Source organism: Geotrypetes seraphini, chromosome 11 (genome assembly GCF_902459505.1).
Source record: "Geotrypetes seraphini chromosome 11, aGeoSer1.1, whole genome shotgun sequence".
Lineage (NCBI taxonomy): Eukaryota > Metazoa > Chordata > Amphibia > Gymnophiona > Dermophiidae > Geotrypetes > Geotrypetes seraphini.
The window spans coordinates 131955198-131982075 of NC_047094.1; the positions used below are offsets into that span (position 1 = coordinate 131955198).

Below are 26878 nucleotides of genomic sequence, written 5' to 3' on the forward strand. Positions count from 1 at the left end.
AGCAAAATAAGCCATCTGAACCACCCTTGCAACTTAAATCACTTCACTGGCTCCCTATCTGCCTTCGCATCCAGTTCCTGTTCCTGACTTACAAGTGTGTTCATTCTGCTGCCCCTCAATATCTCTCCTCTGTTCTCTCCCTTTATATACCTCCTAGAGAACTCCATTCCTCAGATAAGCTGGGGGGGGGGGGGGGTTGTGTGTGTGGTATGTGTGTGGGTGGGGGGGGGGGTTACTGGTATTTTTTTCTTTTTTTATAAAAGGCATTGTTTAAAAGCAGTAACAAAGTAGGGACCCTACAATCTAATCTAGAAGGAAAGCAGCTGATAGCAGTATGTGAAGCTGTTGAAACTTTCTGAGAATGGAGATGTTTTCTTAGTACTGACAGTTCACTTATAAGATAGGGGAAGAAGCCTTGTCTAAAAGCAAAAACAAAAAAAAAAAACCCATACTGGTCACAATATTTTTTGTTCTCCCAGTGCTGTGGAAAGAGAACACATATGTATACCAGCAATCTCTTTTATATCCTGTTAATGTATGACAAGTATAGCATACACAAACAGCATATAGTCACACGCTAGTTGCTTATATGTTCTTGGTTCCCAGTTCAAATCCTCTGTTACTGAAATGAACAGCTAAAGCACAGCATGGACAAGATTTATCATCAACCAATGTTTTCAGCTGTCTGGCAGCCTTGCAGTCCAGGAAAGGTAAGAATTACTCTGGAGCATTATGCTACTAGTAGTTAAACAATTGTTCTTGTAGACCAGTTTGAGTTACATAGAAGCTGCTAGTTCCAAGATATGTTAATTTGAGAATAGGCAAAACAAGGAATTTAACTTCATCCAGTCTAGGGCACCACACATGCCACTTATTCCGCCATCCAAAGTTTGAAGGTCCTGTCGTATGAGCACGTGGCTATCAGTTCTCCATCCAGTGAAATATCTAGTCCCATGACTTTGCCTTCATGGCCAGCCAGTGTTTTCAGTGGGGCCCAGCCAGGATGAGTCCAGACATTTGCAGTGTTATCATAGGCACCAGTTAGCAAGAAGTTACCATTGGTAGGTTGAAATCTGACAGCTGCCACCAGATTTTGGTGGGCAGGGATGGTATAAATGCACTTCCTCATACGCAGATCCCACACTTTAGTTGTGTTGTCGCCACTTCCTGTCGCAATGTGATACCCATTAGGAGAAAAGCTAATGCCATAGATCTCCTTCAGGTGTCCCTCAAGGAACATGATGCAGCGGCCAGTCCTCAAGTCCCAAACCCTGCCAAATGCGTCGAGCCCACCTGTGCCGGCCAGCGAGCCGTCAACATGAAAGGCAATGTCGTAGACCCCTTTACTGTGCCCCTCCTGATGCAGAATCTCTTCTTGGGCTTCCAGATCCCAGAGGCGCCACGAATGGTCAAAGCAGGTGGTTCCCAGGAATCTGCCGGAAGGGTGCCACATCACTCGGGCCACTCTCATCATATGGCCCTCAATGTCGGCCACCGGCTCGTCGCTGTCCAGATTCCAGAGCTTGACCGAGCCGTCGGCTGCGCAGGACGCCAGGTTGACGTCCTTCTCGTCCAGCGAGAGGGTGGACTTGGGATGGAACACGATGGCCCCCACGTTGGTGTTGTGCCCCCTCAGCGACTTCACCAGGCTGCAGTCGGGCACCGACCAGAGCTTGCACAGGCCGCTCCAGCACGCCGTGGCCAGGAGCCTGGAGTTGGGGCTGAAGTGGCAGAAGGAGAGGGGCCGGTCGTCGCCGATCTGGCTGCAGACGTTGTTGAGGGAGCGCAGGGACTTGTGCAGCTCTTGCTTCTGCGAGGTGCGCGTGGCCTCGGGGACCTCCTTCTGCTCGCGCGCGCCCGCCAGCCGGCGGAGCGCGCGCGGCAGCGAATAGCGCGCGATGCACAGCCGGGCCGCTTTCAGGCTGTTGGGCCCCTCGTGGTACCAGGTCTGCTGATACTCCTCCCTCGCCTTGGGGCTCTTCTCCTCCTCCTTCCGGCTCTTCTTCAGCGCGTCGGCGCCCACCACCGACAGCACGTTGCGCAGCCTCTCGCGCCGCTCCGCCGGCCCCTCCCCGAACAGCGTGATGGGCTCGCCCAGCGCGCGCAGGCAGGCCTTCACCTCGGCGTCGTCCGTGGAGACGTTGATCTGGCGCGCGCGCTTCCGCCGCTCGAACTCGGCCAGCACCTCCGCCTGCCGCTCGCTCACGCGCTCCTCCAGCTCGAACGACTCGCCGCCCGCCACGTTGATGTTGCCCGCCTCGACGGCCGCCCGCAGCGCCGCGCGGCCCAGCAGCGCCGGCTCGCCCCGGGCCAGCCGCTCGCGCTCCTTCTCCGCCAGGCTGCCATAGAAGATGCGCGACTTCTTCAGCGCCGGGGAACCGCTTTCGTCGTCCGACATCGTGAAGAGAGAGAGGGGGGGGGGGTTCTGTTCCCAAAGTCTTCTCTCAACGCTCCTGCTCGCGCCGCGCGATCACTTCCGGTGCAAAGGAAAGAGGTCGCGAGCGACCGGATGTTGCGACGCGTGCGTCAGAGCAACGTATTCTGGCGGCTGGTTGAAGAAATGCAACAAATACATAGTAAACCAGTCATTACATTTAAATTAACTTCTAATAAATATTTATCATTCCTTCAAAATACATTTTTCCAATTACCTAATACATCTCTCAATATATTCCCCCCCCATTGTTTTATTATTACAACATTATAATAAATGAATTAAATAGAAATACAGTTCAAGTAATTTAACACATATTAAAATCATCCTTCCTATTTCCCCCTACCCTAGAATGAAAGGTGACATGAAATACCAAGTATAAAAATGCAATATAAAGTAATAAGGGAAAAATAGTTTAGATATATTAAAATATATGTTGGAGGAATGATAAAATGTTTATGCAAATGAAAAATTGGTGTAGGAGGATGTTCTTTGCAGTTGAATTCATAGTACATAAGAACATAAGAAATGCCTCCGCTGGGTCAGACCTGAGGTCCATCGCACCCAGCAGTCCGCTCACGCGGCGGCCCATCAGGTCCAGGACCTGTGCAGTAATCTTTTATCTATACCCCTCTATCCCCTTTTCCAGCAGGAAATTGTCCAATCCTTTCTTAAACCCCAGTACCGTTCGCTGCCTTATAACGTCTCTGGAAGCGCATTCCAAGTGTCCACCACACGTTGGGTAAAGAAGAACTTCCTAGCATTCGTTTTGAATCTGTCCCCTTTCAACTTTTTCCAAATGCCCTCTTGTTTTTTTTATGTTCTGAAAGTTTGAAGAATCTGTCCCTCTCTACTCTCTCTATGCCCTTCATGATCTTGTAAGTCTCTATCATATCCCCTCTAAGTCTTCTCTTCTCCAGGGAAAAGAGACCCAGTTTCTCCAATCTCTCAGCGTATGAAAGGCTTTCCGTCCCCTTAATCAGTCGTGTCGCTCTTCTCTGAACTCACTCGAGTAACACCATATCCTTCTTAAGGTATGGTGACCAATACAACATTGTTTGTGCTAAAAAAAAAAAAAAATGCAAAGAACATTTACATAGCTTCAACGTAAAGTATTAAGAATCATACTTCTTGCTTTCAAGAATAATTTTTGTATATAAGGGTCCCAAATTTTTTTAAATAAACGAGTTCTTCTAGGAAATTTACGAACCTCCTAATAAAATTAAACGATGAAATTGATTCTTCCAGTGCCAATAACTAGGAGGATCTTTCTGTAACCAATATTGCAATATGCATTTATGACCGATCATACATGCCTTTTGAAATAGGATACTTCTATCCTTTTTTTTAATTATTTATTTCTTTATTCATTTTCAATAATACAATTCAAGATATACTTGTATTGTATCCTGTCCAAAAACCCCACAAGCTGCAGCTTTACCAAATAACACCCCCTTTGGAGATTCCACCAATTGACAATTCCATAATGAACCTAAAAATAACAGGATGGCAGACCAGAAAGATTTAACAAGATGACATTTCCAAAATGTATAAGATAAAGTATTAGAATCTTTCTCACATTTAATACAAATAGGAGCATTAACTAAACCTGCATGAAATGCTTGCACCTGTGAGAAATAAGCCCTATGTAAAACTCTATACGTTCATTCTCTCCAAACATATCCTGTAATCATTTAAGGTAAACGATGAATAGCTTGACTGAAATCTTGAAGTGATAATTGAATCCCCAATTCATCGCACCATTTTTATATAATACTCCCATATGTTCTATTTGGGATTAAACACCACCACAACTTATGTAACAAAGATACAGAGATAGGAACTTCATTACATTGATTTTAAAAATTTTTAATCCTTTCACGCACACCCAATGAAAGACCCCCTCTTCTGATTTGACTCGCATAATGTTGCACTTGCATATATCCATACAATGACCCTGGCTCAGCTCCCAGACTCATCCGAAATTTGAGCAATAAACCTAACCCCTCTACTTGCCCAGGATCTAAAAATAACATTAGTCATACCTGGAGAAAAATCTTCATTTCCCTAAATAGGCAAAAAATCTGTAACAAATTGATGAAATTCCCATAATTTCAATAGTTTGTTCCATACCGATCTTAATGGAATCAAAATAGAATTACCTTTTAAATAATCTGGTAATCTTGAATCAAAAATAATAAATGGTATGGATGAAAAAATGCGTTTTCATATGACAAAGAGGTAAATGAATCATCCTCTAAAACCCAATCCATAACATGTCTTAACAAACAAGCCCAATTATAAATACGAATATCTGGAAACCCCAAACCCCCTCTTATTCCCGGATCCAATAAAAGATCAAAAGGCAATTTTGATTTTTTAGCAACCCAACAGAATTTTATAAGTAAAAATTGCAACTTTCACCAATCACCATTATTTAATACCAAAGGGATCATCTGAAAAACGTATAACCATTTTGGAAAAATTATCATTTTAAATAACGCAACCCTACCTCCCAAAGATAAAGGTAAATTCTGCCATTTTTGTAATTTTTGTTTAGTATAACTAAACAAAATTGGAATATTTACCTCATATAACCTTTTAGGATTCCCTGGCAAATAAATACCTAGATATTTAAAATAATTCTCTGTCCACTTTAAGGGGAAATTTTGGCCTCATTCTCTATTTAATTTACCATTGGTTGCTAACGCTTCAGATTTGTCCATATTTAGGGCTCCTTTTACAAAGGTGCGCTAGCAGGGTTAAACGTGCGTGACTTTTCATCACACGCTAACTCCCATGCTGGCCAAAAACTACCGCCTGCTGAAAAGGAGGCGTAGCGGCTAGTATGTCTGGCGGTTTAGCGTGTGCTATTACGCGTGTTAAACCGTTAGCGCACCTTTGTAAAAGGAGCCCTTAATTTAAAACTAGAAAAATCTCCAAATTCTTTAAAACATTCTAATAATGTTTGTAAAGATAAATGAGGATTAGTTAAATGTACATACAATTTTAAAACAACTTAAAAACAGAAATTGTGGCTGTACCCTTCTCCACTGCCCGTTCCTTTCATCTAGCAGCCCCCTAGGCCTGGAATAAATTACCCGAGTTTGACCGCCAAGCCCCTTCCCTAAAACCCACCTTTTTGATAAAGCCTTCAATCCATAAACTTACTCCCCACTGCCCTCCAACCCAGCCAGCAGATTATCCGTTCCCCTTAACTGTATCCACAACCTCCTGTTTGTCTATCTTGGCTGTTTAGATTGTAAGCTCTTTGGAGCAGGGACTTTGTTACTGTACAGCGCTGTCTGGTAGTGCTATAGAAATAATTCATAATAGTAGAAGTGGTGTGAAAAGTTTGTCTTTGGAAAGCAGAACTGAGATTGTGATGTCATAATGCCTCATTCCACCAATAAGAGCCAACCTCATCAGTGATGTCACAATGGCTTGATTGTCCTGTACTCCAACCCAGCCAGCTGATTAACCGTTCCCCTTAACTGTATCCATGACATCCTATTTGTCTGTCTTGCCTGTTTAGATTGGAAGCTCTTTTGAGCAGGGACTGTCTTCTTTGTGACTCTGTACAGCGCTGCGTACGTCTGGTAGCACTATAGAAATAATTCCTAGTAGTAGTATGAAGAGTTTCAGTCTTTGGGAAGCAGAGCTGAGATTGTGATGTCATAATGCCTCATTCTACCAATAAGAGCCAACCTCATCAGTGATGTCACAATGACTTGATTGTCCTGTACTCCCCTCTGCTCTCCAACCCAGCCAGCTGATGAACCATTCCCCTTAACTGTATCCATGACATCCTGTTTGTCTGTCTTGCCTGTTTAGATTGTAAGCTCTTTCGAGCAGGGACTGTCTTCTTTGTGACTCTGTACAGTACTGTCTGGTAGCACTATAGAAATAATTCATAGTAGTAGTAGTGTACCCGTTGTCAGCTTCATATCAAGTATCACTGCCAATAACATAATTTCCTTCTTAAGCACAATCGAATAATCATTTATACACATTCTCTCAGATCAATTAACACATCTACATTACTCCATACTATTATTAATGGGTTAGAGCAGAGATACCGTATTTTCACATAGATAACGCGCACCCGTGTAAAACGCGCACACGGGTATAGCGCGCAAAAAACACATATTTATGTACATAAATTTTTATATACCGCGCACACCCATATACCGCGCATGCTGGCCGACTCTCCTTTCGCCCGCCCCGACTCTCCTCTGGAGACCCTGACTCTGTTTTCGCCCGCCCCGACTCTCCTTTCCTCCTTGAAGTCCTGTCCCTACCCTGAAAGTCTGATGCCCCCCCCCCGACGTCCGATTCACCCCCCCGCAGGACCGCTCGCACCCCCACCCCGAAGGACCGCTCGCACGCACCCGCACCCCCACCCTGAAGGACCGCTCGCACCCCCACCCCGAAGGAGCGCTCGCACTCCCACCCCGAAGGACCGCTCGCACCCCTACCCGAAGAACCGCTCGCACCCCCACAGCCTCCCCCCTCCCCCATGGAGAAGCTGTCTACCTTGTTTCCGGATGCCAGCGAGCCCAGCTGTTTTCTCTGCCGGCGGTCCCGCCCCTTCTCTGAGCCCTGCTGCGCTGCTTTTTCTTCCGGCAGTCCCACCCTTTCTCTGACATCAGAGAAAGGGCGGGACCGCCTGAAGAGGAAGCAGCGCAGCACAGGGCTCTGAGAAGGGGCAGGACCACCGGCAGAGGAAGCAGCTGGGCTGGCATCCGGAAACAAGGTAGACAGCTTCTCCATGGGGGAGGGGGGGAGGCTGTGGGGGTGCGAGCGGTCCTTCGGGTGGGGGTGCGAGCGGTCCTTCGGGGTGGGAGTGCGAGCCCTTCTTCCGGGTGATGAATCGGGCGTCGGGGGGGGGGGGAAACTATGTAAAAAAATTTTTGTACAACGCGCTCATGCGTATAACGCGCAAGGGTATGCGCGGTTTGTAAAATCCACGTATAACGCGTGCGTTATATGCGAGAAAATACGGTACTCATGTAAGCCCTTGCCACCTACAAAACAGTTAGTGGTAAGCAGTTGGATAGTGAGACTGAGTGGCGCCTCGGGCAGTGGTGTGCATCGTGTTTTCACCAACACCATGTTTTTCACTAAAGAGATCACTAGTCTCCTCGCATAATTTCATATGACGGCACCAGTCACCGTTTATATTCCTTATACCTTTTAACACTTTTCTTGTTACCCTCACACAGCATATATTACACTACATATCATTTCATACTTACTCACTACATGTTTCTATCCATAGGACCCCTGAAGAAGACAATAGTGTCGAAACACGGACCGTCTTGGGTCCATATGTTTCCAGTATTTCAGGTCCTAAGCATTTTTATGTGAATTATATATTTGTTTTAATAAAGTCTTCATCTTGGACATCAACTCTTCACAAGTGTGTTTGCTTTGGTTGATTTTCCTTTTGTGGAGGAATCAGGGTCAACTCTCTTGTTTGGTCCTAATCTGTTGAACCGTTCCATCCCCTTGATCATTTTTGCCAGCCTTTTCCTTTCTCCAGTTCTGCTAAATCTTTTTTTTGTGTGGGGGTTAAGTGGTATATCAGCCAAATCAAATCAAACATACAAATCTCCATAATATTCTCCATTTTATTCTCTTGATGGTCCGTTTCTTTCTGAGTAATTCCCAGCATTCTGCGGTTTGGGCTTTTCTGGCTGCTGCCTTACACTGGGTCAATGTTTAAAAAGTATTGATGGAATATACATTAAAAAAAATACGGTAAATAAAAAATCCATGGGCAGCTATAGTATACAATGAAAATTGCTTATTCAAATACATATTTATTTATTTATTTTTTAATTCTTTATTTATTTTAAATCATAAACAAGTGTACAATAATATATCCATTAAATTTCAATGTAACACTTGAAAATCTTAAATCATATCATCAAGAACAAAAGTATATATCCCCACCCCCCACCCTACTGAAATTAAAATTCATGAATCATTTTCAAACATACAATAAGTGTACAGAAATATAATCATTATAATTTCAATACAACTCTTGAACATCTTTCCAAATCATCTAAAATAAAAATATTAATCCCCTCCCTCCCTTCCGCCCTACCTAAAGAAATAAAAATAAACTCTCATTGGAAAATATACCACCCCCCCAATGCGTAAAATATTTTAAAATTTTTATGGGAGATTATATTTTCAAATACATATTTAAAAAATGTAAACTGTCAAATAAAGGGGTCCTTTTATTAAGATGCGCTAACCGATTTAGTGCACGCTAAATACTAACCCCCTCTTCTATTAAACTGCACTAGCAGTTTTTAGCGCAGAGAGCCGCGAAGAATGGCCCGCGCTGCTCCCGACGCTCATAGGAACTCTATGAGCATCGGGAGCAGCGCGGGCCATTCAGCGTGGCTCTCTGCGCTAAAAACTGCTAGCGCAGTTTAATAGGGGGGTTAGTATTTAGCGCGCACTAAATCGGTTAGCGCATCTTAATAAAAGGACCCCAAAGTGGTTCCAGTACCATCTACTTTGTTTTATGAAAAAAAGATGCAGAGAAGAGGCGGATAGACATGCTGACCAGAAACAAGTCATAGATTACCGTATATACTCGAATATAAACCGGGATTTTTGTCTAAAAATGGGCCCAAAAATGGGGGTCCTGGTTTGTATTCAGGCCAGTGCCCAGCGTCCAGAACCTACCCAATGCCCTCCCAGACTTATTGCAGGCCTCCGTCGGGCCACTAGGCTCTGCCCCCTGTCCCTCCTCTCTGCCCTGTCCATCTTACCTTCTCTGCCACTGGAATCCCTGGTGGTCCAGAGGTGTAGTGGACCGGAGTGAGCTTTCTGCGCTCCTGCCCCGCTGCTAACCCAGTCGGTCGCTGCTGCGTGTTCCAGCTTCAGCTGCTGAGTTGGTACCGAGCAGGAGCGTGCTTTGGCACTGCTGCTCGGCTTCCTGATTTTTAAGATCAGAGAATTTGATGCAGGGCTGCAGTTGTGGAATAACCTGGTTGGACAATTTATTTATTCAATTTTCTATGCCATTCTCCCAGGGGAGCTCAGAACGGGTTATATGAATTTATTCAGGTACTCAAGCATTTTCCCCCTGTCTGTCCCTGTGGGCTCACAATCTATCTAACATACCTGGAGCAATGGGGGGATTAAGCGACTTGTCCAGGGTCTTAAGGAGCAGCGTGGCTTTGAACCCACAACCTCAGGGTGCTGAGGCTGTAGCTTTTAACCACTTTGCCACAATTTTCAGAGTTTTAAAATTTATTTAAAACATCTGTTTTTATAGAGATTTTTAAGTAGTTAAGAAGCAATAACTGAAGGAATGAAGTGAATTCTAGATGCTATTGTATATTGCTTAGGGTTTATATTGTATATTTTATTTATTTTATGTATAATTATGTTTATATTTTGTAACCTGTTTAAGTATAAACGGGATATAAGCTTTTTAAATAAATAAATAAACATAAACATAAAAGTTGTATTTTTGAAAGGACATGCAAATTGGAATTGCTTCAAGACAAGGCAGGATATGTGGAGGGGGGGGGAAGGGTCAACAAATGCTCTGTTGGTGATACCCTTTGAAGAGGCCGCAGAAGGCATTTGTGCCAGACTTCCAGCAGCTTTGTGCCTTCATCGGGCTAATGGAAAATGAACTGAGCATGAAGTAACCTGTGAATTAGGGATTGCATTTCACTGATGGGGTGGTGGTGTACGTTTCAGAGCTTTAAATAGTTGTAACGTAAAACCAGTCGCAAATATTCAAAACAAGGTATCATCTACAACTCACTGATTGATCATTATTTCTATGAATCCAAGTGGATTAACGCTGCAGTCAGGACCGTCAACAGAGGCTGGCAAGGGGTGATCATCCAGGGGGCATTACAATGTTTGCTAGCCTTTTGAACACGGAGTTAAGTGCCGATGTAAGTTTAATTCATTTGTTTCACTAACTGAAGGGAATTTAGTTTTATGTTTATAAGGTAGATCTTTTGAAACGTGTCTGCTTTGATTGTATTGCAGACACAGCCTTATTGCCCTGATGCAGCATAGCGAAACGCTGGCTTTTGGCTGTTTTTGAACAAGAGTGTGGAATGCTGATGATTCCTTGAACTGCAAGGGATACAGATAAGTGGTGTAGTTTCAGGCTTTTGTGCATATTTTATGGTAGCACTCATCCGATCGCAGTTCTAACACACTAGCGGGAAGTGATTTTATGGTCACTCCCGAGTACCTCTGTTAGGCCCCCTCCAGCTTATGAAAGCAAGTCTGGAATATAGTGTTTAGCTCTGAAGAGGTTTTTTTAAATATAAAAACTTATTTAAAAATTATAAAATGATTTATTACTAAATTATAAAACTAATTATTTGATTATGAAATTCTAAAATCGATAGGGAGTTATAAAATTAACAAAGAAACATAGGGAGGAGGAGGTTTTTGAGCCAATGAGGTAGAAACATAGAAAATGACGGCAGAAAAGGGCCATAGCCCATCTAGTCTGCCCACACTAAAGATCCCCTTCCCTAAATTTATTCTCCCAGATATCCTATATGTCATCGAGTCTGCCTATTCCGATGACTCTCCCCCCACTATTACCCTCTTAGAGATCCCACTTGCGCATCCCATTTATTCTTAAAATCAGGCACGCTGCTGGCCTTGACAACCTGCACAGGAAGTCTATTCCAATGATCAACCACTCTTTCGGTGAAGAAATACTTCCTGAGGTCGCCATGAAATTTCCCGCCCCTGATTTTTAGTGGATGCCCCCTTGTGGCCGAGGGTCCTTTAAGAAAGAAAATATCATCTTCCTCCTCGATACGACCGGTGATATACTTAAATGTCTCAATCATGTCTCCCCTCTCCCTACGTTCCTCGAGAGAGTACAGCCGCAATTTATTCAGCCTCTCATCGTATGAGAGATCCTTGAGCCCCGAGACCATCCTGGTGGCCATACGCTGAACCGACTCGACTCTCAGTACATCTTTACGGTAGTGTGGCCTCCAGAACTGCACACAGTATTCCAAATGAGGTCTTACCATGGTTCTGTACAATGGCATAATGACCTCGGGCTTCCGGCTGACGAAACTTCTATGGATACAGCCCAACATTTGTCTAGCCTTGGATGAAGCCTTCTCCACTTGATTGGCAGCTTTCAGGTCTTCACTAATCATTACTCCTAAATCGCGCTCTGCTGTGGTCCTTGCTAAGGTCTCACCATTTAGGGTGTAATTTCTGCACGGATTTCTGCTGCCAAGGTGCATGACCTTACATTTCTTAGCGTTAACGTTCAGTTGCCAAGTCGAGGACCAGCGTTTCAACAAGAGTAAGTCTTGTGCCATACCGTCGGGCAAAGTGCTATTACCTACTATGTTACACAGTTTGGCGTCATCAGCGAATAATGTTATTTTACTTTGAAGCCCCTGAGCCAGGTCTCCTACGAACATGTTGAAAAGGATCGGGCCCAACACCGAGCCCTGCGGCACTCCACTGGCTACTACCGATGTTTTGGAGAGGGTGCCATTTACCACCACCCTCTGAAGTCTCTGAACCCTCTGAATTCAGCCTGCTTGAAAGCTAATGAGCAGTGACAGGCTGGGAGTTGGAGGCTCTTTCCTCCTTTCCTTATGGTATCCTTTGAGCTGTCTACCAAACTTTTCTGACTCACTAGTGTCGTGAAAACTCTTCCAATAATTAAACACTCAAAAAATTATTTTGCTATATGGGAGTTCAGATTCCACCATTTCAAACGAAATTGGTAGCAGTAGTACTCTTCATTATTCCCTTCACAGCTTTTATAACTTGTAGCCTTATTTTATAACTTATTTATTTTATTTCATTTATTTAATCTTTTAAAACATAATAACTTATCTTTTAACCCTTCCCGACGCGTTTCGTCTGTCTTTATCAAGGTCGGGGGAACAAAGGCCAGCGGCAGTAGGAAATGGGAAAAGTTTATGCTTATCCTTTGTTCCACCGACCTTGATAAAGACAGACGAAACGCGTCGGGAAGGGGAACCTATAAGGATAAAAAGATAAGTTATTATGTTTTAAAAGATTAAATAAATGAAATAAAATAAATAAGTTATAAAATAAAGCTACAAGTTATAAGAGCTGTGAAGGGAATAATGAAGAGTGCCACTGCTACCAATTTCATTTGAAATGGTGGAATCTGAACTCCCATATAGCAAAATAATTTTTTGAGTGTTTTAATTATTGGAAGAATCCTTTGAGCTGAACATATGATAATATGAATTTATATTGAAAGTTAATTCCTTTTAATGAGGGAACAAGTGAGTATATCCCTGAGGCGTTTGGAGTATTGGCATTACAATGCTGCCCTTGCTATCACTATAGCAATGGTAACACTATGCTTTAGTTCAGCTGCATTATTAGAAGCAGACTGCCGGCTGGCTGGGTCATCGGAGGAGAACATCCCTTTCCCAGGCAGTTGTGACATTGAATGTAAACCTCCTCATCCCCCACCCACCCACTAAAGGACCAGGCTGCAATATTGGAAGCAGGGTCTTCCAACAATGACCCTGATAGCAGCCATGGATCACAATACTCCTTATTTTCATAAACTACACTGGCTTCTGATAGAGGCCAGGGTAGTTTACCAATTTGGCTATTTTTGTTAAAAGGCGCTTTGTGGTCTGTTGCCTTGTTATATGATTGTTCAGTTTGCTTTCAATATATCAAGGTGCCGTTCACGTTTTTCTGCTTTTTTTAATGTTTCCTACTGTAAGGGGTTGCTCTGAATTGAAATATATGGAAAAGATGTTGCCTTTTCAGGGTGCTAATTGGGAGCGAAAACTAGGCCCTATAATACAAGTATCTGTATCTTATGATCATTATAGGAAAATATTAAAAACTTACTTATTTAAGGAATTTGGGGGGTATAATGTGGATGTGTAATGTATGTTTCTATTGTTATTTTGTAATTCTCTGTGAATGCACAGTTCTCTTTATGTTAACCGCAGAGGTGTTTGCCGCAAACAAATGGAGTGTTATGTTATGTTAATGCAAACAGTGCAAGCAAGCTCAAGTTCATTTGATAGACCACCTATAGTGCTAACAAAAATCTAAGCGGTTTACAATCCTCTACAATGAGGAAAAAGTATAATACAGCCAAACACATAGAATATGATGCAACATTATTCACGAGTGAAGAAAGGGAGAAGGAGAAAGGCATATGCTCTGGTGGGCCTTTCAGTTAGCCCTGGATATTCAGTGCTGAATATTGGGGACAAATCTAGTCAGCGTTAAAAAAAAATTGCTAAATATTGGCTGGTTAATTATTTATGCATGCAGATGGCAAGTGTGAGAGTACACATGCACGTTTCACGGTGCTTACTGTAGCTGTGGGTATGCACAGCGGCAGAATTTGGGCATAAAATGTGCGTGCGCAGATGATAAAATTCCATAAATTATGCATGCACTCGTGGAAAGTAGGTGTTAACACATTAGAACCTTGTGTTGGAGTGGAGACGTGGCTTAGTGGTTAGAGCTGCTTCCTCAGCACCCTGAGGTTGTGGGTTCAATCCCAGTGCTGCTCCCTGTGAACCTGGCAAGTCACTGCTCCAGGTACCATTGTTAAATTATGAGCCCACTGGGACAGATAGGGAAATCACTTTGAATATCTGCTTACTGTTTAACAGACGGTATTAAAGATAACTCAGTATAGGACCTGCATCCTTAATTCTTAGACTTCAACTTGTCCAAAAGACTGCTATTAAGCTTATCCCCTATTCTCATGATTGATGATGTCACTCAGCTACATCGGGAGGCCCATTGACTCCCACTTCCAGATCACACGAAGTTCAAGGCGTTGATGCAGGCTCATAAGACTTTCTAACCTGCTATCTGTTTCATTTACTAAGCCCATGTGTACCCATTCGGGCCTTGCATTTTTACAACCGCAATCTCCCTGCAATCCCTTCTGTGGTGCAACCCAGCAGTCTGACTTTGATTATCTGCCACTTGCTTTGTAGAATTCTCTCCCCTCCTGTTTCAGAATGGAGACCGATGCTGGCTGTTTCAAGAAGAGTCTTAGGGTTACCAGATTTTACTTTAATAAAATCCAGACCCCCTAGACCCGCCCCTAGGCCCTCCCAGTCCCACCCATCCCTGCTCTAACCCCGCCCCACCTCCGCTGCCTGCTCTTGTTGGGCAGGAGGGCATCCGCGCAGGCGAATCCCAGAACTTCATAATGCATTGAGTGAAAAAATATTGTCTCCAATTTGTTTTAAATGTACTACTTAGTACCGTTGTGTATTGGCCCCTGGTCTGTCTACTTTCTGATAGAGTAAACAATCGATTCACATTTTCCCATTCCGCTGCACTCGGTATTATAGACCTCCATCATAACCCCCACCCAGCCCTTTCTTCTGCAAGTTGAAGAGCCCTTACAATCCAGTATGTGAGGTGTTTGCAGATCTAAATGTCTGGGGAGAGATTAGAATACTCACAGCTAGTAAAAAATGATCCATACCCTCAGTAAAATTCATACACATGATGGATTGTAAAGAAAGGAAATATGAGTGTCTACTTGTGTTTAGTTGGATAATAGATCACAACAGAAATGACGGAGAAAGTGGAGATACTTTTCAGGAGAGATTTATGGGCTGCTGGGTCGATCACAGCCAGGACATACATGGAAGGAGATCAGAGAGAAAGTGCATCTGATATATTGAAAATATTTTATTTCCCCGAGGAATCTAACGCTCATCAATTAAATCTCAGATTTCTTTCAGCTACCAGGCAAGCCACATGCTAGTATCGCTTCTGAGGTACCTGAATTGTCCATTTTCATATATCCCGTAACAGCCTCATGCAACTCAACAGAAAGTGGTTAATGATGTACAAGTCTTTTCAGAAATGAGAAGCTGATACCGTTAAGTGAAAAGAGCATTTTCTTTAACCGGTGATTTCTAATATAGAGTGAAAATAATAAGTAAAGCATGAAGCAGGGAATGGCTTCCAGCCAGCAAAATAGCACATAGCCTGTTTTCCGGCGATATTCAGCAGGAAATAGGAGGCTATTTTCTGCTGAATATCTGGCTCGCTGGACTGACTGGTGACTGGCTATTTTGCGTGATGTAGCCAATCACCACCAATGTTCAGCGGCCAGTTAGAGCCACCTGAAAGAGTGGTCTATCTGTGGCCATTAAGACTTAGCCGACTCGCCACATTAGCCAAGCCAGCTATGCCTCAGCTAGCCAAAAATATACCGGAAATTCAATGCTGATCACTAGATATGGCGCCAGCATTGAATTTCTGGTATTGCCATGGACCGTAGGAGAGCTAACTCTGTATTGTAACACCTTTACAGAAGCTCATGTATTGTGACATCATTACAAAGCTCATATAAACCGCTCTGAATCGACTCCCTAGTCATTAGTAACGGTATAGAAGCTTTCAATGAACAATTTCCCATGGTCTAAATATCGGGGAGGGGGCGGCAGGTCCTTTGTTTAATGTTTATGAAGTTGTATTTAAAAATTTTGTATACTGCAAAACAGTGAGAGATGAAAAAACTCTGATGTACCGTGGAAGCTGTGGCATAAAGAGGGCCGGTGGCGCCCCTCCCTGCCATTTTCTCTGACCCCCCCTACCGTGCATGTGCCGCCTCCCCTTCCTCTGTACCTCTTTAATTTTACCAGCGCGAGAAGCATAACAAACTTGCTGCCCACGTCATGTCGGATCTCCCTCTGCCGTAACTTCCTAGGCATGGGACCCAGAAGTGACGTCAGAGACAGCCCATCCAAGAAGAGAATGACGTGGATATGGCTCAATCAATGATCTGAAACAATGTCAAAACATAGAATTTCATTTCTGCAAATTGGCACTTAACAAAATAAGATAACACTCTTTTCAGCTATGGTGGCAAAATAACCCTCAGAATTTAGGAAGTTGGTTGGTTGGGTTGAGAATTTTTCAGCACCCCCTCGTATTATAAGTTTAAAATATTTTTGTTGGCTGAAGGTTCCTTTTTAGTTTGTGCTAATTGCATTACCTTTAGTACATTTTTAAAAAAATGTATTCATTTATCATAATTTCAACAAAATAAACTTATTGAACAAACAAAAGTTGTCCCAATTTACAATATAAAAGGAAAATAAAATACTCATTCGAATTTTAGATACATACAAACTTTTGAGTAGTCCACATTAGGGAGAGAAACAATTCACATGCCATTGGGAATGGAAAAATAGAAAGATTTAGAAAATTAACAGAAATCAAATTAGTAGCTCGCCTACATTTTTAAATCAGACCAGTAAATTGGGATCATTTGGAACTCTGCATTGTCACTCCCTTCCCTTCCAAGAAAAACTGCAATTGGGAGGGTTCATAAAAAACAGGTATTCTGATCCAAGTAAATCACACATTTACAAGGATAACGCTATTGAAATTTTGCCCCCAATGTTTTTAACATTGTCTTTCAATTCTAGGAATCTTTTCCTTCTTGATTGTGTCGTTCTAGAACATCACAAACAAGAAGGAAAAGATACCTTCAGTACATTAAAAAATATTTCCCCCTTATTGTTCTGGTTACGTAGGAATAACACCAGTGGCAGCCAGCAAAATGCTCAAATATTTTGAAAGTGGACCAGGTACCACGGTGAAGCTTACTGACAGTAATTTTCCTGATTCCTTTTTATCAGATAACTCTTGTTAGCTAGTAAAGAAATGTAGTAAGGTAATCTGTCCATCTCCAAATCAAAGCAAGCGGGTGAAACCCAAAATTATTTTGAATGTTTAAATGAATTTTTAAAAAGTGGTGGGAAGGCTCAAGAGAAAAAAGCGGAGTCTGATGTTTTAATGCCGTGATAAGAAAATGACCGAGAGGCCACAGATTTATATCTGGTAGTGAATTTAGAAAAGCAAGTCTCTGGTGGAAAGTCCTTTTATATTTAGCTTTGAGGCAACCATAATTCATCCATTCCAGTACAACTGTACTTGTTAGATGGAAGGCTAACCAGTCATGAAAATGTATGTGTATGTGTGTTTGTCCCCAAATGAATATCAGTAAGTGGCAATGAACAGAGTACATTTATCTGCATGTAAACACCATAACGTGTAAAATGTACATGGGTGTGGCACTGACTTCAGCGGGTGGAGGAAAGTGGAAGAAGAGAAGGCAGATTGAACAATGGAGCTTTAATATTTTTTTTAATGTGTTTACAGAACAGAATCCCCAAACCACATAGAGTGGAACATTTCAACATGGGTAATTAAATGAGTTTTATGAGTCCCTGGACATCGCTTATGGATGCACATTTGTGATCTTGTACTTTGTATAATTTGTAGCTGTGCTTATTTAAGGAGCAAAGAGGCTAGAAAAACACTACCAGTGGCAATTCCATGCATTTGTGGAAAATATCTGCTTTTCAACCAACCTGGAACTTCTACTGTTAATGGCTTACTGGGACCTCATGTCCCTCCAACTTTGGCATTAAATGGGGTGCAAAAAATCATTATTTCATGAGGTTTATGCAAAAGATGGTTTAATTGCACTTAAGGAACAAATTCCACACACCTTAAAAAAGGCGTAAGAACATAAGAACAGATTTACTGGGTCAGACCAATGGTCCATCAAGCCCATCAAGTAGCTCGTTCTCACGGTGGCCAATCCAGGTCACTAGTGCCTGGCCAAAACCCGAGAATAGCACCATTCCATGCTACCGATCCAGGGCAAGCAGTGGCTTCTCCCATGTCTTTCTCAATAACAGACCATGGGCTTTTCCTCCAGGAAATTGTCCAAACCTTTCTTAAAACCAGCTATGTTAACCATTCTTACCACAACCTCTGGCAACAAGTTTCAGGGTTTAACTATTCTCTGAGTGAAAAAATATTTCCCCCTATTGTCCATTGTCTTTCCTGCTTGGCTGCGATGCAATGGGCAGGATAGGATCTCTAGGGGGCAGTCACATGGGGCACGTTTTGGGCTGGGGAAGGCCCTGTTATCCAGTCACCACACACCCTGTAACTTAAACCACCTCCTCATATTTTACTTAACTCTCTTTATAATTTGCTGAGAGTTTGTTCTGAGGCTTTTCCCTTCCCTTTTAGTTGAAAATAGGCTTAAGCCGTGCACCTGCATTTTTTCTTTCATGGGAAGTGTAGCTGTTCCGGGGTTTCTGTAGCACATCATTTGGCTTCACAAAGTTTTTTGCTGAGTGGGATATTGTTATATTCCTCAGTGATTACCCCCACCTTTGATGAAAGGCTTAGCATTTGAGTACCAGCACCTTTTTGCTAGAAAAACTACGTTGGTTATACCTACCTATGTGTTCTTAAATCTGGTTTGTTAAGAGAGAGCAGTACAGACTATTACACTGTGAACAGCTGTGAGTAGTTGCCAGCGAGCCCTGGGACAGCTAAGTCAAAGCTGCATTAGCTCATATCTCAGCAGAGAAAGACCATAGACAGTTACTGAATACAGATCCTTCTTGATGTATGTGAAACTGGTCCATACAGGAAACAGCTGGAGAGACACTAGTCAGTAATGCTTAGTTAGAACTGAAAGCTGGCCAGTGTTAAATGGCTAGTCCCTTTGCTCGGAAACCATGAAATATCTTAGCAGATAAGAGAATTAGTATTTGGCTTTGTGTTTATACCTGCTTTTGTATACTGTGAGACCTAGACACGCAAGGGAAGGAGTTCAAGAGACCCTGCCTTTTTGACTTGGTGTTATTCCTTAAAATGTCCTACGCAAGTGAGCAAATCCATTCTGTTCATCTTTTGGCCATAACTTTCTTGCATTCCCACTGTCTCCCCTCGATATCTTCCCAGACCTCAATACTTTTCAGCAAAAGATTAATGTCACCCGTATTTCTCTCTGCAACTCTTCATTTTAAGGATTTGCAAATGTTGGTGCGTATCATTTAGGGGTAAAAATGTCAAACGGCAAAATTAACATGGCCTGCGGGAGGCCTGGGGTTATGTTATTATAGCATTGATTGGACCTATGATGACGTAGGTATGTAAAGCTTATGTTTATTCAGGTTTTGCTGAGGTGAGAAGAGGCCTAGTGGTAGAACTGCTGCCTCAGCATTCTGAGGTTAAGAACATAAGAATAGCCTTATTGGGTCAGACCAATAGTCCATCAAGCCCAGTAGCCCGTTCTCACAGTGGCCAATCCAGGTCACTAGTACCTGGCCAAAACCCAAGGAGTAGCAAGATTCCATGCTACCGATCCCAGGGCAAGCAGAGGCTTCCTCCATGTCTTAATAACAGACTATGGACTTTTCCTCCAGGAACTTGTCCAAACCTTTCTTAAAACCTGCTATGCTATCCGCTCTTCCCCCATGTCTTAATAACAGACTATGGACTTTTCCTCCAGGAACTTGTCCAAACCTTTCTTAAAACCAGCTACGCTATCCGCGCTTACCACAACCTCTGGCAACGCGTTCCAGAGCTTAACTAGTCTCTGAGTGAAAAAAAATTTCCTCTAATTGGTTTTAAAAGTATTTCCCTGGAACTTCATCGAGTGTCCCCTAGTCGTTGTCATTTTTGACAGGGTGAAAAATCGATCCACTTGTACCCGTTCTACTCCACTCAGGATTTTGTAGACTTCAATCTCCCCTCAGCTGTCTCTTTTCCAAGCTGAAGAACCCTAACCTTTTTAGTCTTTTCTCATATGAGAGGTTGTGGGATCAAATCCTTGTACTACTTGTGACCCTGGGCAAGTCGTTTAATTCCCCCTTTGCCTCAGGTACATTAGATAGATTGTGAGCCCACAGGACAGGAAAAATGCTTGAGTACCTGAATACATTCATGTAAACCATCAGTTCACCTGGGAGAAAGGTATAGAAAATTGAATAAGCAAATAACTAAATTATTGCTAAATAGCCCTTCCTAAAGTTTATATGTGTTTGAAGAAATTAGTCTGAAAGAATGGTCTTTGTAATATAGCCGTCTGCTCCCACCTTTAACATAGGTGCTCTCTGTTGAAAAATTAGCTGACACATGTCTTGCACTGAAATGAGGTTTTCTCGTTTAATCTAAGAATTACCACTGCAGGAACTGCCAGCTGGCAGGTCCTAAAGGCAACATTGCCTCAATCTCTTTGTACCCACAGTGAATTTTTTTTTTTTTAAACTCCAACAGCATTCAGTGCGCCAGGATGTCAGGATTCGCAGGCGCTCATATGAAAAGTGAACGGAGGCAGTGCTGTCCACCAACTCAGATTTAGAAGCTGGATTTTGGATGCTCCGTTTTGAACATAAATCCCCTTTGCATGATGCTATAGTTCAATTTCCTTCTTATGATGTGAGCTGCAGCCCTATCAAAGTGCATTGGGGGAGGATACCAATAAACCAAGATGGACCTGAAGTCATTATGCCATTGTATAGATCCATGGTGAGGCCCCACCCGGAGTACTGTGTGCAATTCTGGAGGCTGCATTACCGTAAGGATGTGCTGAGACTGGAGTCAGTCCAGAGAATGGCCACCCGGATGGACTCGGGACTAAGGAACTCCCGTACGAGGAACGGCTGGATAAGTTGCAGCTGTACTCACTCGAGGAACGCAGAGAGAGGGGTGACATGATCGAGACATTCAGGTATCTCACGGGCTGCATCGAGGTGGAAGAAGATATCTTCTTTTTCAAGGGTCCCGTGGCAACAAGGGGGCATCCGTGGAAAATCAGGGGCGGGAAACTGCACGGGGACACCAGGAAATTCTTTTTCACTGAAAGGGTGGTTGATCGCTGGAATGGTCTTCCACTTCAGGTCACTGAGGCCAGCAGCATGCCTGATTTTAAGGCCAAATGGGATAGACACGTGGGATCTATTCACAGAGAAAGGTAGAGGGTGGGTCATTGAGGTGGGCAGTCTAGATGGGCCGTGGCCCTTATCTGCCGTCTGTTTCTATGACCTAGCTTCTCCCTCTAAAAACTGGAAGCCAGGGTAAGTGTGTATAACCTAGGTATAAGACCTGAGTTCTAGTCTTATACCTAGGTTATACACACCTATATATATATATATACCTATATATATATACCTAGGTCAAGCTACCTCCACATCAGGCCGGACTTTCTGAGTCAGCCCAGTTTTGTAAATGGACCTTCTGTAAGCGTGCTGGAATGCGTCCTGCTCTTTGCAATTACAAACCCTTGTGGGATGGAGATTAAACAAAAGCACTGGCTGGAAATCTCTACAATGACTTGAAGGCAGCTGTCGGCTCTGTCAAAATGTGTTTCAAGTTATATGATATGTTCAGTAGAACCAGCAGCACTGCTGCAATTGGCCGCCAAGCTCCATGTCGTTCTAGGTCAGGCCAGCTTTCCAAATCTATTCTTGACAGTGCTGGAAAACCAGGACCAGGCAACAATTTTGCTGTAACATGAACTTTTTGAAGGTGTCTGTTTTGGGTTTTTTTTAAATTTTGTTTCCACGCATGGAGTTAAAGTGACAGCAATGTGACGGGCAAACATTTTCTGGCTGCAGCTCAGATAGACGAGCAGATAAAAATGCCCTCCCTGGAAACAGTGTTAGTATTCCATTTTGATTGCAAACATTAATACAGTGGAACCTTGGTTTACGAGCATAATTCGTTCCAGAAGCATGCTCGTAAACCAAATTGCTCGTATATCAAAGCAAGTTTCCCCTTAGGAAGTAAGGGAAACTGCTTTGATTGGTTCCACCTCCTCCCCCCCCAGGCTACCGGCGCTGCTCCATTCTCCCCCCCCCCTTGAGGAATCCGATGCTGTTCCAAACCCCTCCCCGCGATCCGGCTTCCCCCCCCCCACGAACCGGCATCCTACCCCCACTCGCATTGCCCCCCTCCACCGCGATCCTACTTTCCCCCCCCCCCGAGCAGTCAATGACACTTCCTTTACCCGACTTGGCACCAGTGCCGGTGCCCGAAGATCCTCCCTCTTCTGGCGCGGCCTGGGCTGGGCGGTGCATCAGAGATCCTCCTTCTTCTGGTCTCGCTCTCAATCTCGGACAGAGCGAGACCAGAAGGCTTTGAGCATGCGCAAATGCTCAAAGCCAGTCCAGCCCAGACCAGAAGGAGGATTTCCGATGCACCGCCCAGCCCAGGCCGCGCCAGAAAAGGGAGGATCTTCGGGCACCGGCACTGGTGCCAAGTCGGGTAAAGGAAGTGTCATTGACTGCTCGGGGGGGGGAAGTAGGATCGCGGTGGAGGGGGGCAATGCGAGCGGGGGGGTGGGATGCCGGATCACGGGGGGAGGGCACTCGTACAGCTCGGCAAGCTCGGTTTATGAGGCACCAAGTTTGAGAATGTTTTGCTCGTCTTGCAAAACACTCGCAAACTGGTGCACTCGTAAACCGAGGTACCACTGTACTTTGAAAGTGAGAAATCCAGGGATGTGCCTAGTTCCTGTTTCACGTGCAATAATGAGTTTATTTATTTTCAATTCTTTATGTACCATTTCTAATTGAAACTGTTTACATTCAGGTATTAAGTACAGCGATACCTTGGAATCCGAATGCCCCAGAACTCAAACAACTTGGAACCCAAACTATTTTTTAAATAAATTTTGCCCTGGAATCTGAACTCTGCTTTGGAATCCGAACGTACGGGAACTGCCAGCGTTGCTCGGCCCAAAGCTTCCCCTCTGACACAGCTTCCTGTTTCCGCCTGGGCGGTTTGCGTCAGAGGGAAGCTTTGGGCTGAGCACTGCTTGCAGTTGCTGTTGCCGATCTTGCTGTCTAAGCCAACAGGGGCCCGATCTTGCTGTCTCTGCCAGGGGGGCCCGATCTTGCTGTTTCTGCCAGGGGGCCCCCAGTCTTGCTGTCTCTGCCTGCCGAGGAACGAATTCATCCGGTTTCTATTATTTTCAATGGGAAAAATTGTCTTGGAACTCGAACATTTTGGAACTCAAACGGGGTTCTGGAACAGATTAAGTTCGGATTCCGAGGTACCACTGTATTTCTCCCTATCTATTCCAGCAGACTTACAATCTAACTATGGTACCTGGGGCAACACAGGGTCACAAGGATGGGTGCAGGGATTGAACCCACAACCTCAGGGTTGTTGTGTTGATTTTTTTAAAAATTTTGCCAAGGATTCCCCATTTGCTGATCCCTATTAATAGTTGACGGCACTAGAGTCTCTGAACGTATCTCTTCACTGCCAGAGAGTTAAAAGCAGCTCTGGCTTCCTTCACCACTCTGAGCTCCTTCCAAGTGTACAGTTTCTTCTGAACTGCAGAGTCTCCCTGGACTTTTGGAGGTTTTGAAATATACCAGCACTTGCTTCGGCAAGATCAGTGGTGTAGTAAGGTGAGGATGGGGGTGTGGGGGGGGGGGGACAGCTCCCCTCCTTCTCTCTGCCTCCCCCCTCACTGCCACATGTGTGAGCTGCTTCCCTCCCCCGTACCTCTGTAACGTCCCTGGTGTGAGCAGGGATGTCAGTGTCAGCTCTTCTGATGTCACTTCCTGGACCCGCACTTAGGAAGTGATATTAGACAAAGAGCCAACGCTGGTGCGACAGCACCTTGCGGGTTGCTGCTCACGCCAGGAACATTACAAAGGTACGGGGCAAGGGAAGTGACACGCGCACAGCAGGATGGGGCGGGAAAGGAGCGGGTGGGGGTGGGAGGACAGCACCGCCCTCACTTTGCTGCTGTATACAGGGGCATCAATACCTCCTAGGGAGTTGAATAAGTATTTTCTTATCAATGATGACATTATCAACACATGATAATATACAGTAGAGATAATTAATATAATGTGTATTTAGAGAAAAGAAAGCTCTGGCATTCTAGAATGAATTATTTTCAGATGCAAAGTCGCCTGAGGGGGGTAGAATGACCTATAATGATTATCTCTAAAGCACACCAGAATCTCGTGTTCTCACCTAGATGCAAGATGTTCTTCACAAGCCCCAGTGGTGAAAGATGAAGGGAATGGAAAGACGAAAGGAGTGCTACCACCCACGGTATTTAATTACGAGAAGCACAGACTTCAAAGATTCACATGGAAGGCAGGAATTTCAAGCTAGGGCACAAGTGGTAAACTGCACAAATATTGCTGTTCGTTTCATAGAGGACAGGCAAAAAGGTTCCGTTTAGTCCTCCTGTGGGTAATGGGAATTCCTTTAGGATGATCCCCAGGAGCCGAAGGGCTGAACACTTCCCTAGTCCTGGAACATCAAGATCAGGAAAGAGGTTACAGTACAGGAATCGGAAGCCTGGCATCCATGCTGTGTTCTTTGCATTCCATGTCATGCTCTATAAATAAGGTTTTGATTTGTTTCTGATTTTAAAAGCAAGTCTGGGTTGTTTAGTTATTATTTTTTTTTTTTTTGTAATTGTGTACTGGGCAGTGTTTCAGACCTTCCTCAGTAAGCAGTCACCCATTACCACTACACAGAATAAATTTTCATTTTTAGTCTTAAGTAAAAGACGCTTAGAGAACTTGACCAGAAGGTCCCCTTCATTAATCCTGATAGAAGACTAACTATGGAGGATAGTTTAACAAAAGATTGGGGGGAAGCCTAAAACAAGTGGGTGAAAGATTACAGTAAAATCATATTTTTAAAAAACCCAACTACGAGGGACATAAAAGTGGTTTAATTATGAGTAGTTCTTTGTAAGAAACATTAAGTTTCCAAGTTTATTATATAGTTTGATTAATCGCCTATTCTACATTCTAGGCGATGTACAAAATGGTTAAAAATATCTAAAATCAAGGGTAACATATTACATAGAAATACAGTGTTTCATGGCTGCAGGTTAAGGCAGTTCTATAAGCTGGGACTAAATTAAGACACTAATATAGCACATAGCTTATTGAATAATAGTGCTTCTATGCTTAATTAGCAGTTATGCTTATTAGTGGAGGAGTGGCCTTCCTCTCCAACCCCCCCCCCTCCTGTGCTTATTCCATGCCACACTCATGTCCTCCCTTTCCACACCCGTATCTTTTTAAATCTTCATCAGCATTCCAGCCTGATGCACTGATTTTTCCCTCTGACGTCACTTCCTGGCCCCACAACCCGGAAGTGATTTCAGAGGGAGCCAGGCTGGCATGAGCAGCAGGGCTAGAGTAGTTGCTGGCGCTAGCAAAGATTTTAAAGAGGTAACATAGGGCAGGGAAGGGAGGAAGTGAGTGTGGCATGGAGGACGGAGAGGTACTGGTGCCCCCCCCCAATCCTCCGTCCCCCCTCATTACACCACTGCACACACAACTGATAAGTGTCCCTAACATTTGGCACATCATTGTGGCTTTGTCCTCATATTTTATAATGAAGGGAATAGACTTAGTAGATAAAGACAGGTTGTTCACCCTTTCCAAGGTAGAGAGAATGAGAGGGCAATACGAAAGGGGATAGATTCCGTACAAACGTAAGGAAGTTCTTCTTCACCCAGAGAGTGGTAGAAAACTGGAACGCTCTTCCGGAGGCTGTTATAGGGGAAAACACCCTTCAGGGATTCAATGTAAGGAAGTTCTTCTTCACTCAGAGTGGTAGAAAACTGGAACGCTCTTCTGGAGGCTGTCATAGGGGAAACACCCTTCAGGGATTCAATGTAAGGAAGTTCTTCTTCACTCAGAGTGGTAGAAAACTGGAACGCTCTTCCGGAGGCTGTTATAGGGGGAAACACCCTTCAGGGATTCAATGTAAGGAAGTTCTTCTTCACCCACAGAGTGGTAGAAAACTGGAACAGTCTTCCGGAGGCTGTTATAGGGGAAAACACCCTTCAGGGATTCCATGTAAGGAAGTTCTTCTTCACTCAGAGAGTGGTAGAGAACTGGAACGCTCTTCCAGAGGCTGTTATAGGGGGAAACACCCTCCAGGGATTCAAATAGGGGAAAACACCCTCCAGGGACTCAAGACAAAGTTAGACAAGTTCCTGCTGAACCGAAACGTACACAGGTAAGGCTAGACTCAGTTGGGGCACTGGTCTTTGACCTAAGGGCCACCACGGGAGCGGACTACTGGGCACGACGGACCACTGGTCTGACCCAGCAGCGGCAATTCTTACGTTCTTATTGCAGCGTAGATACGCCCTTAAGTTGTCATAGCATTGGCACTAGGCTGTATCCTTTCTGGTGTCTAGTGCTGTTCATTGTGCAGGAGTCATCAACACGAATGAACAGATGAATAGCAAAGGAGAGGATGATGGCAGTTGGCAAGTCAAAAAGGAGGACATGTCCGGGGGGGTTCCGGACGTCTGGCGACCCTACTTACATGCAATAGTCAGTACTTAACCTGCTGTCGGTTACTGAATAAAGATAATAAAGCCATTTGCGTGGCTAACCTGGTTGGTTTAGTGCTGAATATCGGAACTTGACTGGCCAAGAGCTGACTGGCCCCAAAATAGCTGGATTTCAGTCTGGTACTAACCAGTTAATTTCAGCGGCAATAATGAGTTGAAAATGAGCACTTTGCCCCAAATGGGCAATTTAACCAGCCAGGAGCCATTTCTGGCCAGTTAAATTGCTCTGAATATCGACT

At 43.9% G+C, this 26878-nt stretch overlaps 1 protein-coding gene across 1 annotated transcript; it reads right to left on the reverse strand.

The window, feature by feature from the left end:
* Nucleotides 1–222: 222 nt before the first annotated feature.
* On the reverse strand, nt 223–2515 carry PRPF4 (pre-mRNA processing factor 4). The gene has a single exon (XM_033914973.1). It carries the CDS (start codon nt 2396–2398, stop codon nt 872–874), a length of 1527 nt encoding a protein of 508 aa, XP_033770864.1. The 5' UTR covers nt 2399–2515; the 3' UTR covers nt 223–871.
* Nucleotides 2516–26878: the final 24363 nt, after the last annotated feature.